This window comes from Aulostomus chinensis, chromosome 15, assembly GCF_037954235.1.
Source record: "Aulostomus chinensis isolate RoL2024-O1b breed Wild chromosome 15, RoL_Achi_v1.0, whole genome shotgun sequence".
Classification (NCBI taxonomy): Eukaryota; Metazoa; Chordata; class Actinopteri; order Syngnathiformes; family Aulostomidae; genus Aulostomus; species Aulostomus chinensis.
Window position 1 is genome coordinate 6,019,253 of NC_141334.1, and position 16,108 is coordinate 6,035,360.

General features: G+C 42.8%; 1 protein-coding gene and 1 long non-coding RNA gene across 12 annotated transcripts in view; one reads left to right on the forward strand and one right to left on the reverse strand.

Moving 5' to 3' along the window:
- Positions 1-143: 143 nt before the first annotated feature.
- LOC147248443 (uncharacterized) lies at positions 144-12,490 on the forward strand. Of its 2 annotated transcripts, none has more exons than XR_015119403.1 (5): positions 144-271; positions 11,484-11,535; positions 11,626-11,733; positions 11,903-11,963; positions 12,050-12,490. It is a non-coding gene; the product is annotated as an uncharacterized LOC147248443 (long non-coding RNA). The 2 variants fall into 2 exon arrangements; XR_015119402.1 differs by having other exon boundaries at positions 194-275.
- tcf7 (transcription factor 7) overlaps positions 761-16,108 on the reverse strand; it is a 71,331-nt gene continuing 55,983 nt past the window's right edge. For 2 of the 10 annotated variants that reach the window (XM_086225611.1, XM_086225613.1), the window contains 7 exons: positions 14,567-14,686; positions 13,983-14,145; positions 13,371-13,478; positions 11,658-11,705; positions 8,899-8,947; positions 7,266-7,338; positions 761-3,108 (listed from right to left, as the gene is read on the reverse strand). In XM_086225611.1, coding sequence (XP_086081737.1) covers positions 2,727-3,108; positions 7,266-7,338; positions 8,899-8,947; positions 11,658-11,705; positions 13,371-13,478; positions 13,983-14,145; positions 14,567-14,686 — 943 coding nt within the window. In that variant the 3' untranslated portion in view covers positions 761-2,726. Of the gene's footprint in view, positions 3,133-7,265; positions 7,339-8,898; positions 8,948-11,657; positions 11,706-13,370; positions 13,479-13,982; positions 14,146-14,566; positions 14,687-16,108 lie in introns of all 10 variants that reach the window. The other 8 variants (XM_086225612.1, XM_086225614.1, XM_086225615.1 and 5 more) reach the window with 7 other exon arrangements.

Sequence of the window (16,108 nt, forward strand, 5' to 3'; positions counted from 1 at the left end):
AAACTGATCTAGTCAAGGGCCGTGTGGCTGCAGGTTTTCGTTCCAGCCAAACAAAAGCAACACCTGATCCAGCCAATGAGCTGTGTGGACATGATTGCTTGATTGATTTCAGTAGATTCAGGTGTTGCTTTTCCTCTGTTGGAATGAAAACCTGCAGCCACACGGCCCTTTACTGGATCAGTTTGACACCTGCGCTCTAGGTTCTCCGACTTCCCCCCACAGTCCGAAGACATCAAGAAGGGACGAGGTTAATGGATACTCTAAAGTGACCGTAGGTGTGGCTGTGAGTGTGAATGGTTGTCTGTCTGTCTGTCTGTGTTGGCCCTGGCGACCTGTACCAGGGTGAACCCCGCCTCTCGCCTGAAGGCTGCTGGGATAGGCTCCAGCCCCCCCACAACACTTCACAGGATAAACACAAGAAAAAGGACGGATGGATGCACTTTCCAAGAGAATTACACAGGCCAGACATTTGTAGTGCCTGAGACCCCTCTGCTGGAGCTACGTAGTGTTGCTTTTAGAGCCGTACCCCTCAGTTAGTCTGCAAGCTCAATGTGAACTTTGCCTTTTTACTCAATTGAGTTTTTGTGAAACTGAAGTGGCACCACACAGATTGAGATTATAATTTAAAGCAGATACCGGAACGTTTGACCCAGGGAAAGGGCACTGATCTGCTTTTCCCAAGGTACATGTATGCAGGCCTGGGTTCTGGGGCCTGCGTGCTCTCATATTTTCATTTTAAAACAGTACACATGGATTAGGTATTTAAACAACTTTAATCCATCGAACAAAAACAAAACAAACAAACCAAAACAAGTCATACAGCAGAGGAATTTGAAACGTAAAAAATACAGAAGACATCTTGAGGGAGTGTTCACTACTGACATCCTCGAATTGAAGCGAGCTATTTCTAGCACAAGAGCGCCCTCTGCTGGAGGAAAAATAGTTTTGCTGTACAAAAAGCACAACCCACAGTTTGTCTGCAAGCTTAACAGGAATATTAAAGCCTTTTTTAGTCAAAATGTGTTTTTGTTATATTGAAGTTGGAACATACAGAACATTTTAATTCAGACGCAATAACACAAAAAAAAAATCTGCACAAGAGGACAAACAAATGTATTGCTTTAAGAAATGGCTGAGACTATAAGAATATATTTTTTTTTTAGTTATTTCACTTTTTTTTACATAAACATATAAAAGTTTAATTATAATAGGGAATTTCAACACTTGTAAAACTTTACAACACAATGTAATATAATAGTACCCTTTTGGTCTCGGATTAGTTTACAGAGCTGCAAATTGTTCAGTCAAAAGAAAACTGCTGAGAAATTATAATAAATGAAGTTCCCCACCAGCAAATACGTCGGATTCTTTTAAACTAAAGAAGAAAAACAGGAAGAAAAGGTTACTGTTGAAATGTTGAGACAGCAAGAGACTGACAGCCTGAAAGTGCCTAAAAAAAAAAAAAAAAAGTCATGTAACTGGAATTTTGGAATACATGCTGTGTTTTTTTTTGTCAGAGCTGCAAAAGTTTAGAAACTGAAGATCAGAAAATGGCAAATTAAAGAGTGAATCCATCCCTCTTCATAGTTGAGGTCCTACCGGTCTGGCTGGCTGAGTGTTGGACTTCGCTCCCCTATTACGGTATAATGGTTTGGTCTGATAGTAACAGAGGGTGAATAATATGTCAAAGTGATGCCGTGTGAGGAGGTGAAAACCGTTAATCCAAATCAGGTGTTTTGACATCTGTACTGATGTAGTTCATGTAGCTCTGGAAACCCGTTTCTGCCAGGGAAGGACAGAGAAAAGATAAAAACCTGGCGATGGTATTAAAAACGCTACCATGGCAAGTCATAATGAGACACGAAGTCAAAATTGTGAAATAAAAAGTTGAAATTAAGAGATAAAAAAAAGTCGTGAATGAAATGAAAGTCTCCATCCAAATAATTTTTCGATCGGATTATGATGATTTACTGGGGGAAAATGAATGATCTTATTTTTCCCCGTCAGAAACAGGCTTCCTCAGAGCTCCTTTGCAAACCCTTGTGTGCTTGTCAGCAGGTGAGAGAAGATCATTTGTGAAATTCTATTTCAAAGGCAGGTCTCCAGGCAGAATTAATCTCAGTTTAGTTTAATCACTGAACATGAAGTCAAAACCAATTTGTTGTGTTTAGCCTCTAGATGGATCCTGCCTCCGGCGCAGGTCTGCCTCTGGGGGTCTCCCTCATCAGAGCTGGAGGCTCTGGCCGATCCTTCAGTGGACCGGCAGACAAATGCAACGGTGCGTTCAAGTGCTCCTCATCAGCTTCTGTATGAATCGTTTACAGAAGTTGTTCTCAAAACAACCAGCAAATAGTTAAACTGGGACTGGTTTGAAATGGACGACTGGTAAAATGTTTGCCAGATTAATATCGATCATTTATTGAAAAGCTGGTCATCTATCCAGATGAACATCCCAGGCTGCTAACTGTTCAGGTTCCGGTGAGACACTGCTACATATCCAGACTTTCAGGTTGACAAGTATCGCCTGATCATTGACGGTGCATCTGAAGGAGGCTTGGAGAAGGTAGATGATCTAGTTTGTGACATCACACAACACCCAGGTACTTTCAGTCAGTCCTCTCACTGAGACAACATGGCGATGAGTATGAAGGTGTGTGATGTGGATCCTCTGGGCTCTGGGGGAAGTGGAGGTGAGCGGCAGCAGGGATGTGAGTGGACCGGCACAGTCACTGAGTCTCCGTTAACACTTTGAGAGAAAGTCCTGCTGCCTTGGCGGCCGACAGCGCCGTGGTCGAGCTGAGCGTCTGCCTGCTGGACAGTTCCAGGTGTGTGTGTTTGGCTGCGCTCTGATGGAGGTCGCTACGCTTGCTGGCGGACTTCTCCAGCGGTAAGCGTGTGAGTGAGTGTGTGTGCGCTGGTGGAGACAAGGGGAGACGTGCTGACGGGGAGGTCGGTGGTGGGGAGCAGACCGGGGAGAGGGGGCGCTGGTGCTGGTACAGGCGGTGGCAGGGGGAGGGAGATGGGGGAGAGTCTATAGCACTTAAATCTGAAGAAGTTGGGCTGGGGCAGCCTCCTCCTTGAAGGTAGCGAATGCACTTCTTTTTCCTCCTAGGGACAGTCAGAGAGAGTTATCTGTGAATAAAGTGTGGATGGTAAACGTCAGCAGGCGTCAGTACAGATGCGTCATTCACACTCAACAGGGACACATGATCATTATGACTATCATTGCCACTCATTTCCAAAGCACCACTAATGCAGAAAACAAAAACTGATTATTTCCTATAATTACTATTCAATAAGTAAGAACACGTAATGCTTCTATCTTCTGTTAAATTTGAGCTGAAACTCTGAGAGCTGGTGGAGAAAACCCATCTTAAAATCATCATTTGTGCTGCCCGCTTCTATGTCAGACCATAGGAGTGATAAATCAATCGAATCAAATCCATTTGTAAATGTGTCCGTGTGGTTTGTGTCGTCATGAGCTGCACTAAAGGTCTGTTTTCAGTTGTTCAAACCAGTTCAGTCTGTCTAGTTAGTCAGTAACATGAAAGTGGAACAAGGGCAGACATTGCTCACTATCGCCTCTTGTGGTAAAAAAAATGGTACTTCAAGATAGAACAGAACTGCAAGCTAATTAACATAGTAAATCATTGTGTGTCTGTTACCAAACGTTAAAACTTTTATTTTCAATTCTGATTTTTAAATATATTTTTTTCGTCTCTCAAACTGCAACAGGATTATAAATACTTTTGAGTGAGATCTTGTTTGACTTCCTGCTGAGACGATGAAGTATTTGCGAGCATCGAGAAGTAGCCGGAACGAGTTTAGCGTAAACTGTTGTTATGGATATAATTAACACTACACACTTGTTGTGTCCCCATTAAACAAGATAACCTGATAATTAGTGAGCTGTGTATTTCTGAACTGTAAAGACTCAGGCTTGCTGTTTCCAGACTTAGCAATGCTAAGCTAACGATCTCCTGGCTCCGCTTCCACTAAAGCAGACACAAGAGTGCCACTAACCCTCTGTGGGAGGAGGGAACACCACTGTTCTTGTGTTGAATAGTGAGCAGCGCTCACACTCATACGAAGAGTTACATTTAGCATTTACTGCAGTAAACAGTCCGGTGTTGCAGGTTTTTTGTCTGCTCCTTGTACATTAACACGACCCTGGTCTGGATGCCCGTGTTTGACAGGAGAGCAGCAGTGTTGTGCCGGGCTTTGCTAAGTGTTTCACTTAAAAGCAGATTTGTGTACGGCTGACTGCTGCATCAAAGCAGTTAACAGGATCCCATGATCATTACCAGAATATGATATGAGTCACCAGGTCTAACCGCAAGGAAAGGCGTTAGGCCATATTTAGAGAGAGGGAGAGGGAGGAAGAGTGCAATAGAAAGTGATTTCTAAATGTCAGAGTTCACCATCAAACAGCGCCTGTGACCACATTGCATGAATGGAGAAAGTTGAAAGCAGATGGGCATGAGAATGCTGTCAAATTGCAAATCTGCAGGGAGTGTGTGTGTTGAGCTGTGGTGATAAGGATTTGCCCTAACCACACTCAACCTCCTTTGTTGTCTCAAACTGAAACACAGTCAGATTTCCATGACGTGATGGCGGGGAAGACGGAGGGGTGGCTGCAGTGCTGTGGTGGTAGAAGCTTTTTCTGCAGAACCACACAGACTCCTGACTCCTGCTGCGACGCTGACGGCTGGCCTACTGTAACCCTCGCTGCCACTAAAACAGAACAGTCTGGAGTGGTAACAGTGTGCTTCTAATGAATTCTATCACAGGGTTGCAATGTTCCTGCTTCACAGAGATTAAGCTGTCACCGTGATGTGAAATGGTCAGGAAAAACACTTGCAGCTGTTGTACTAATACGCCGTATCTGAGTGTGGATACACAACTCTGGCAGGTTATTCAATAGATTCACCCAGATATCCCTAAATCCAAACCAAGTTTCCTCGGGGTTCCAATTTTTCAGAATTATTTTCTAGCCCTGAAACCTTTCTATTTCCTAGTTTGCTCAATTCTCCCTCGGCCATTTTATACCACGCTTTTACAACAGGAATATGACGCTGCTGTGACTCCTCACTGTCTGTACAGAAGAACACCCAGCGGGTGTAGCCGCGTCTCTGATCCATCAGCTGTGAAGTTAACTTGTATCCCCTCTGTGAAAATGCTGCTTCTGACTAATAATACATGGAGAAAATTAAGGCTATTTCACCTTCAGCTTTCAATATCAGTAAATCCCGCCGACAGAAAGTGTTCAGTATCGAGGCTTTGGTTTGGAGGGCGACTGTCGACGGCGATAAAACAAAGTTCTGTGGCTTCATTCTTGAGATTGTTCAAGTTTTGCAAAGACTTGAACGGGAGCCGGATCATACAGGAATGATGACATCATACCGCATCCGTACAGAGTTCGTGGAAACACATCAGTAAGAGAGGAGAACTGACTGGGGAGGAAAGAATTGCATCCCTACTCTTCTCCTGTCTGTGACTGTGCTGTTCATGAGGTGACACAAGAGCCCCCAACACACAACTCCAGCCTTGGTTTCTTATTTCCATGTAGGAATTTTCAAATTACACTTTAAACTCGAGCAGATCTTCAAGTCATTGAGAAAATGTGAAAGCCGTTTAATATTACTGGAGCGTTTCTCTTCGATGCCGCCAGTGCCAGCTAACCACTGTGAAACCCTCAGACTGTTAACTGAGTGGAATTCCCTTTAAGGCACACGGTCTGTATGATGTAATGTGTGATAATAGAAGGTTCCTGCTTAAGAAGACGGAGCGGGAGAAAATAAGGGTTTGGTGACACATGGTTCCTTGTCTAAAAGTAAAAGGTTTCTGTGCATAACCTTTGACCCTCGAACAGTAATCCCTGATGCTACTTGAACTGAAATTAATTGATTCAATTCAGAAAAGAAGCAGATTACACTACAGGATTTTTTTTCCCCCATTTTTTTTTTTACCCTTAGACAGGATTTCTATTCATCAGTTGAGTTTCCATCCAAATGTTTTGCGAACTTTAGCTTAATCAGTAAGGGAAAATGCAAATTCATGTGTTTCCCAGTCACGCACTGATTGCATGTGACTGATAGCAGTTCATCCAGATTAGCAGTAGGGGATGCTAGTACTGCCACCAGGAGCCATCATACCACTGCAGAGGAGGGTGAACAAGATGACCTGAGAGTTGGAGCACAGGCAGGGTCTGTTTCGAGTTTTATTTCCAGTAATGCCTGAAACACACTGGAGTCGTGAGCAATGTCACTGGCAGGTAGCCAGGGCTTTTAAGCAAACACACGGGTTCTGTTTGTTCTGCACACCCTGAAGCAAAAACAGTCGTTTCTATGGAGTTTCTATCATTTTCAGTGCTGAAAGGAAAAAACAGAAATGAGTTGTGTGGTTGACAAGCACGTTCACTGTAGCTGCTCCAAACGCTTTGGGTGATTACTCACTGCAGTGACGCGTGCTACGCTGGACAGGCCTGGTGTTTCAGGTTTAACTTCGCAGCCACTTATTCAGTCCACACAAGCTCGATATTTTTCCTGCTGCCATTTCTTTCATTCCGCAAGTGACATTTGAATCACAGGATATCAGGAAGTCTTTTATTTGCTAAATCTTTTTTCATTCCACATAGTTGCATTTTTATTACTTTTTATTGGAGTACCAACTTCTTGAACCCCCCTATGCATTACGGTAATAGCTTTTTTTTTTTTTTGCAGTATTTTGCGTCTTTTTCCTCCAAAATGTTTATGCACAAATTGGAAAAATGCATCGAAACCAGCGGATGGAAACCAGCTTATTGTAACGGACAGACCGAAAGCCATCTTGAAAGAGATGATGAGTGGTTGATACTGACAATCACAGAATGCTACATTCCACTACCAGCCCAGTTCCCATTGTTCCAGTTAAAAAGCTTTTCTCTTCGGACATAGTTGGTGTGTCCTAGTGCTTCTTGCAGAGCTTGTGCAGAGCAGCAGGTTAGTGACAGAAGGGCATGCAAAGCTTAGACTGGATTTTCAAATATTCTTTCAAGGCGGAGCTCCTCACTGGCGGAGTAAAACTTAAGACACCTTGTGAACATGAGATTGATGACACCGCCTCCAGGGAAGCTCTGCCTCAGAATACATATTTGAATAACTAAGACTCATGGGGGGGGGGGGGGGGTACTGATGATCATGGTTAACCGCAGGACAAATGAGGGGTTTATGGGCGGCGGCAGTGCGGCGCAATGGAATGGATGGGGGTGGATGTTCGGTACACACCTGCAGGGACCACACCAGTCCGTTTGTTGGTTGAGGCCGAAGCGAGCTCGACATTTCTTGGGCGAACCCGGGTCTGAGCGTGACGCACAGCATGCACAAAACAAGAAGGAGGAAAAGCGAAAATAGAGAGAAGCAAAAGAAGGAGGTTAGAGGGTAAAGACAGAGAGAGAGCAGAGATATAAAAGAGGAGGAAAGAAAGACAAACAAGATGTTGTCAAGAAAGGAAAAGCATCAACAGCGCTGTCCATTCAGAGAAAGCCATCAAGTCACACTGTTAGTAGCTGGTTGCAGCACAGCGAAACATCAACAACAATCAGAAAAAAAACACACAGACGCAGCTTTGTTAAACAAGTCAGACATCCTGGTAACAGGCTGTAAGGACATACAGAGAAATACAGACAGATTCGGTGAGGGCAGCCGTGCTGTGACGCTCTGTTAGTACAGACAATTTTCTCTTAGGAGTTCAATACTCCTGAGATCCAGAAATATAGTTCATACGTTGTTGTTGGAACCCTCTGAAAATCTTCTATTTTGCTAGGTTTTCATTATCAAAGGAGCACAAAAAGTAGTTCAGTTGCTGCTTTGTTACAGCTTCACTATCAAAGACTCATTCATCAGCTGTTCTGCTATTAATTGGCTTCCTAACTAGAAATATCCAGATGTTCTACTAAAGCTACATGAATGCCATTTAAAGGAACACACCAACTCTTTGAAAATATACTTACTTGCTGTCCTCCCAGAACCAGACAAGAAGATAAGATACCCTTCTGTCCTCTGTGAGTACGTTATGGAGCTTTGACCCTCAGAGTTCTGCTGATCGCTCGTTAGCTTAGCGCAATAAATAATATTGGGTAGGAAGTGCTAGCAAATCAAGTAGTTAGGGTTGAGGATCTTGGCTTGTCCAGGAAGTAATCCTAATCTTCCTCATCCAAATTTCGGGCACGATTAGTAGTAGCTCAACAAGGTTCTGATGTGCTGGTTGAAGTTTGGAAGTTCTGTGTGAAATCACTGCTCACTATAGGTTTGTCAGGAAAGGAGCTGTGTCCAAGCTATGTATCTGCTTCTGAAACTACCATATCTCATCATGTGACCTATTTCAAAGAAAAGTTATTTTCATGACAGCAAAGACTGTTTTGGAGAGGGGAATATTTGATGACTTCTGACACTTCCTAACTGCTAACACTTCCCACCCACTACCATTTATTCTGCTAAGCTAACCAGCAGTCAGCTGGTTCCTATTGCACGCACAGAGGAGAGAAGGTGAGCCAGGCAAGCAGTGTATTTCCTGAAAAGTTTGTGTGTTCATTTACATTTACATTATCATCAATGAGCAGGTTAAGATAAGGGATGGGAAATGTCTTTGATGAACACCTGATGTCTGTCTGACATTCTGAAATCCAACCAGCTTAATCGCAACATAAATGCGCCGGGGATTATGGTGTTTATCATTTTGACTACATGGAAAGCAGAGTGGGTGGTTTGACAAGACACATCCTGCCTCAATAAGACGTCAAAGCGGCACAAAATTTAGCTCCTCTACAACCGAACTCTCACATATATTGCAAAGTTGACACTGGCTGCTGATTGTTTTGTTCCAAGGGTAGAGCAGAAAAAGGTGAGATGTGACAGTTACCTGTGTTGGAGTCCTGCTGCTTCTCCCTTTTTCTCCTCTTCTTCTTGCCCTGTGGGAGAGAAAAAAAATCCCACCCCAGGAGACATGAGTCTGGCTGGATTGTTGAAACGACTCAGTTGCTGTAGATTCACTATCAGAGATTTGACTGTGGCTGATAAATTAAATAAACAGTCAGAATTGTTATCATTAGTTAAGATAAAGGGATTGTGCAGATGTGATTAAGAATGATTTTGTCTGCTAAAAATGCTAGATGGCTTTCCTTTAGTTGTAGCCTCTGAAATCAATTGTTTTCTTTAACAGAAATCTTCACCATATGAACAATTTATGCAACATAAATCTATTTCAAATACAAAGGTGCAAAGCTAAGAGCAGCAACCAGGCAACCTTTCCACAAAAGCAAGAAAAAAGCAAGAAAGATTTGAAGAACGACTCGCAATTTTAACATTTTTATAAACACAATTCATGCAGAACTTGGATTCGGCCCAACGTAATTATTGAAAAGGAGACCTACAACTCTCCAAAAACATGTCATATGTACAAATCTCATTTCATAGAAATTTAAGAGGAGTATGTGACTGCTGAGGTAAACATCACAACTGTTAACAGAGATCCGGTGATGGTGAAGTGAGGCCTCATGTTTGGGTGAGATGAAGGATGTGGGTAGAGGAATCTACCGCCTACACTACACTGTCTACCCTCCCCAGCACGCTGTGAGCATTGTCCCTGTGGTTGCAACTGCACCTTTCTGAAGTCTGTGGGTGTATGAGTGCATGTGTGGCTCTGTTATGTGTGTGTGGAGGTGCTGGAGAAATCCTTCACAGCTGCGGGGGTGATATGTGGTGCTTCCTGTTTTGCTGGGAGGTCCAGTGACTGTTCTGTGTAATGCATTGTTGATGGGGACTTGGGGGTGGGAGTGGGTTGGAGTGAGTGAGGGGTTCTTGAAATGCAAGAGATATTTTAAGCACAGCCCAGATGCCCTGATGTTGCATTGCACACAGTGTTCTCTTTCTCCTCAGCAGCTATGAACAGTGTTTCTGGAAACATCTTTTTTTTTGGATCTCCCGTGGAATTGCGATGACAAAGTTAACGTTTCTGTTGCAGAATGATACATTTAAGGGTCAATATGCACAATTACTGCAAAAAGTTTCTGCTTGCAGTGCTCAAGAGTGCCGTTCTGGAAGTGAAAATACCATTCATGTTCTCTGCAGAGTAGTGTTTCTCAACCACTGGACCCCCGGCCACCAACGCCCCTCTAGTGCTTTCAGTTTTTGTGAGGTATCCCCCCCCCCCCCCCCCCCGAAAGAATATTGATAAAATAAATATGAGTTCCATTAAATTCTTCTTAAGACGTTGTCTCCAATTTGAGACCCTCAGTTTGGCATGTTAAACAGTAACATTATGCAGGCAGATGGTGATTAATCTGGTCTGGTAAACTTAAGATCAGAAATATTATGTGCATTGGTTTATGGGGTAGGCAACTCCTCAGATAATAACTAAATGTACCCTGTTTTTGTTTAGCTTTCCTAAATTTTTGTTCACTCCAAATCCAATATTTTACGATCAGGATTCTTCTTGAAGTACGTTGGTATGAGCTCCAGGTTTATTCCTGCACGCTGCCTAACTTGAGAAACCATTTTTATTTGCATTTGTTGTAAACCTTCATCAGCCAAAACAGCAGCATTTTTTTGAAGTCATAATAGTTTCCTGGTTTCAAATTCTTTATGTCAAGATTTTCAGGAATGTCAGTATAGAGTAAATGAGTGGGAAATTCACTTCCGGAACATTCCAATGGGAGTCACTGTTGAGTTATTATCTCCCAAGAGTCCCCAGTTCAATGCTGTGAAAATAAGTCATGATTAGATATAATATCAACATATAAACTGTAGTAGCGGTTTACCAGCAACCAGCATCCAGTGTTATACATTTATGAGAAAATGCCCAAAGCTCCATGCATTCAGCAAATATGCCTATGATCACAATTTACTCGAACTTTGGTTTATAACACTCAGACCTTCTTGGAAAGAACTTTACATTCGGAACTTTTATTTTGAAAAATAAGCTCAACAGTGAGTGATTTTTTTTATTTTTTGCCTCCCTGTCAGCTAAAAGAATATAAAGTACAGCACAAGTACAACGATCAAAGCCTGTATGTATCATGCTTCAAGTAAGGCGCTCATTCAGCTTGTTATAAACCACAGCCCAGGTAAAGTGTCACCATGTGCCATGCCTGCCTGTCTGCAGAGTTCAGCTCAGTCAGAAACAAGGAAAGCGTAAACAGCTCTAAAATGACCAGAAAGCAGCCTTTAAATCACCTGATTGATTCATTCTCATCTTGTGATCATACCATGTGTGTCGTTGCTGTCTGACTATACTAATAAGGTGCTGTTGCCTCCTCTCCAGAAATAAACATTAAATAAATGGCAGTGAGGCAGTGAGGCCAGCCATGCGGCCCTGCTCTCTGTTAGTTGAGCAAACGGGTTGATTTATACCTCTGTGTGATCCCGTCTTTACTGTTAAAACTAACCAGAGAAACATGCAAAACCTGCTGAAATGTATCCACAACTGGCTCCGCTCTCCTTTTGCAGCTGTCGTAGCTGACGTGTGAAGCTGATGAGTGTGAGTCAAGATTTCTGGAAGGTACATGCAAACTTTGCACAGGTTTTCCCCACAACCTCTTTCATGCAGCTCTTCACATAATTAAGGTTTTGTTTTTTTTTTCCACCACAGAGGCATAAATCCACCATAAGATGTGTCCCTACCCAATCAGCTTTACTCTTTTCCCCTGCGACCCCGCTAAGGCCCGCCTCCTGCAAGAGTTCAACAGCAAACTGACAAGTGAGAGGCACACAGCAGCCCAGATACAGCACATCCCCCAATACATCAGACTAGTAAGACTAACACATGCACCCCACAGGTTCGAGTCCCTCCTTTATTCAGGGAAACATACTCCTTCATTTCATGCCATAAAAGTGGGCTGTAATGTTTGACGATGTCTGACTGACAGGTCTGGGAGTCAATGATCATGCATATTTTTGAGGCAGCAGAAGTAACTTCTCAGCTCTGAGGTGGGAACAACGAAGGTCATCAATCCCGCTTCACCCTGCTCTGGTTTACTGAGCTCTAGATTCTGCTCTGTTTTTGTCATTTACAGGGAACCCAATCAGAGAGCAAAGAAGTCGAGTGGTTGGCTGTTTGCTCATCAGATGTTTCGTACATTTTGCGGTTTGTCTGCCTCCTTGAACTGATAAATGACAAACTTAATATTGGATGAGATGTCACAGATGGTACTTTCTTATTAATATTTCATGAAGATCTCAAGCAAGACTATATGAAACACTATACGGCTAAATGTCAAAGTGGGGAAAATGTGGTTAGTGTATCTATAATGTGAATTTCTTTGGATATCAAATACTCATCTGCAAATGTCTGTTGCTGGCCAAGTAATATTTGTTGTTAAAGGACCAGGAGAGGTTTTTCGGAAGCCCAGAACTTCTCTCTGGACCTGCTGGACATGTGGGAGCTCCAGGTCTGTCATCCACTGCTGCCCTCAGATCCCTGATCTTTACAGGGAATCTGGACTTAATGAATGACAACTCGTTTGAGTTTAAACAGGGAAGTCTGCAGGAGGACTGAGCTGATCTGTTCTTGCTGAGACTTTCAGATTAATCATATGTCATGCTTTTTTAATAATAAATCACACTTCGTTTGAAGCAGAAATGTGACTTTTTTTTTATTGGACTCCAGGCTAGAGATCTGAACTGTCACGACAGCGACAACACGGAGGGCACACCCCCTGTTAAGTGAAACTGATGTAAACACTCCTTTAGAGAACGTAACTGAGAACAGCTCAGTTATACAGAGTAGTTCACATCATTTAATTTTGAAAATAGCAGCATCCATTTGGAAACTCCAAGACTTGACCTGCTGCAGCAGTGGCATAACTTGATCACCCAGGTGTGTCTGCATTTATTGTGCTAGCCCGTTACCAGTCCAGCCAAAAATCTGATTAAAAAAACAAAACAAAAACTGTTGCATTGTAGTTGAAAAGAAAAAAGCTCTTTAGAAACACGTTTTCCTTCCTTTTTTCTGTATTTTCTCCCCTTAGAAGCATTTTTGGAGCTCTTTCTGATAAATGTGTTGAATAATTATGTCTACAGCTTACTGTTCTAACTGCTTGGATTAAAATAATGATTAGAATGTGTCTTTATAGTAGATCATCAAAAAATGTTTTGTACTCTTCTTGTATTTTTAGTTGACATGTAACAAAAACAACCACGACTTCTTTATTCTAGAGATGGTTCCCACTGCAGCCAAGGTCTCAAAATCCTCATTATTTTACATTGTTGAGGTTATTTTTTCTTTCAAATCAGCTTAGAAAGTTTGTCACTTTCTGGTTGATAACCAGTATCATCATGAACAAGAGAGTGAGTGTGGAGGAAGAGGAGAAAAGAAGAAGAGGAGGAAGTCCTTACGTAGTTGTCCCTGGCAGACCAAGTCGGGTACAGCTGCATATGGAGTTGTCTCTCCTTCCTGGCTAACTCGTAGTACTTGGCCTGCTCCTCCCGGGTCAGCGCATGCCACTAGAAAAAAACACACACACACACACACACACACACACACACACACACACACACACACACACACACACACACACACACACAGGAATTTAGGATTTTTTATGGCAGTGTCACATGTTAGCTGTTATCTTGTTGAGTGCACAGTCTGGTGAGTTTTGGTGAAGTAACCTCAACAAATGAAAAGTCATCAAACAACAACGTGAGACAGGGAGACCAGCTTGGGAAAGGGGAAACCAAGCGTCAGGTAGCTGAAGCTGAAGTTAAAAATATTCTTTTGCCTTCACATTCTGAGAGTTCTGATAACAATCCATTTCATTATCATTCTTGAGGGTCCAAGTACCACCCGGCCGTGTTGTGATGATCTCCAGTAGCACCGGCGTGTGAGGGGAACAGATTTCTCATTACCTCTCATGTTCCTCATGTGTGAAATTACAGACTGACCTGGAAACAGGATTAGTCTGCTCTTACTCGTATCTCTGTGTGTGTGTGTGTATGTGTGTCCCTCACCCTCCGTCCCAGGATCTGGTTGATCGCGGCACTCTCCTTTAACGTGCACTCTGCGATGACCTTCGCCCTCATCTCCTTCATGTAGAGCATGAAGGCGTTCAGCGGTTTCTTGATGACCGGCTTCTTGGGCTCCTTCTCCCGCTTTGCCTCCAGTTGCGGTTTCCTAAGGGGGGGGGGGGGGTAAAGTAATTATAAGTTATTTGTATTTATTTATGTGATATCACTCTCAAATCTGTCCAAGAAATATGAAGCAACAGTTGGGAGCCAGTTAGTTTAGCTTCGTACAAAGGCTGGAAAGAGGAGAAAGAGCACTCCTGAATTTGTCTAGAGGACAAAATTGCATCTCTTAAGATAAACTCAATATTACACAAGGTTACCACTTCTATGATGATGAGGGAGAATATTTTATTTTTAAACAATGTAAACAAACTGATACCAAAAAATGAATATGTATTTGTTTGGTATTTATAAGATAGAAAGAGGATAATTTAAAGGCAAGTGATGAAAAAGGGCCATATGAGAAAGACGGTGAACAAAAAAAGAAAAGGAACAAAAGCGTGGCAAGAAATTCAGATCGTACTTACACATACATGCCCCTGTCATACTGATCATGCTCCTGTTTGCCTGTGGGGGGCACTATAGCAGGGTGAGGGATCCCTGTGGGATGCATGCCAGATGGGCCCAGCATCAGAGGGTGAGAAAACCTGATGGAGCAGGACGACAAGAAGCAGTGGGAGAATCAGCCGAAAGAAACGCCATCAGTCAGGGGAGGTGGAGTAGATGGCGAGCGTCAAAGCAAGCGATGAACCTGAAAGCATGAAAAGCCTTCCAGACGGTTATCTGAGCACTGAAACTTGACTATAGTACATCAACCAGGAGTCGTTTTAACCGCAGTAGATTCAATCTGGGAACAAGTCTGCTTGGAGCAAGAAGCCATAATGTGTTGAAAACCTCCAGCAACAATTTAAAATCATGTTCACTGCCTTTACAAACTCACAGGAGGAGCGACAACCTGAAACTATCAGGCTCCCGCTGAGAACAGAGCTTAGAATGGGTTAGTCTTTCACATTAATGCAGCCTGATGTAACATCTGTCACCTCCAGAGGGTGCTGTAGCCTAACAGAGAGGATGGAAGAGGAACATAATCACCGTCCGACAAAAGCTCACAGCTACACATCTGGGCTTAAGAGAACCATTTAGGGAACTCACTTCTGAATTTCTTTATCTTTACAATATACTTTCTAACTTCCTTAACACAAATTGTTTCAGCACCTTTAAAGACTAGAGAATCAGCGACAAAAGAAAGTCTGATGGATGGAAGCAGCAAAAAGCATCTGGGAACACATCTGGACAAATAATGATTGAAAAAAAAGTTCATATCGTTTGTTTAAACCTGCATGAAGATGCTGTTTGGTCTCGTACACTTGACAAGTCCAGGCGACACAGATACAGATTTAAGCGTATGTGACCAAATTAAAGAGGAGGCATTTTGCAGTGGGACTCAGGTTACAGGATCAACTAATATCAACAATAATTACATTAAAAGTAGAATAAGTGTTTAAAAATGTTTTCAATTTGAAACCATTTGAGACAACCTCCCTGGTGATGCATCATGCAGGTCTAAAACTAATCATATGACTGGCTGGTTCACTCTAAACCGCTACGGTCTCCTCGCGTTTGAGATGCAGCAGACAACCTGGCAAACAGGTAAAGCGCTGTGGCAAGAAAGCTTCTGTCTGTTGCGAGCGAGCACTGACTTTTATTCTGTGAAAAAAATGGTTGAGGATCAAATGACTCAGATTGGAGTTGCAGCAAAGACCAAAATCCTTGGCGGTACAATATGAGGATATTGTCAAACTCTTGTTGCTCTCTTAAGTCTCAGTTTTACTCGGGAGGAAAGAATTAGTGTGCAACAACAAGGAGAGGGTTGTTTTGTGTGTGTGTGTGTGTGTGTGTGTGTGTGTGTGTGTGTGTGTGTGTGTGTCAGCCTTCTGTATTCTGCAGCAGCCAGCAGCTCAGCTCAGCTAAATTTGCCTTCGCACAGCTCGTTTTAGTGAAACACAGAACTCGTCCTGTTCACAGCACAGAAGTCGATGGCAACTGGAAAACAGGTCCAGGAATTTTGA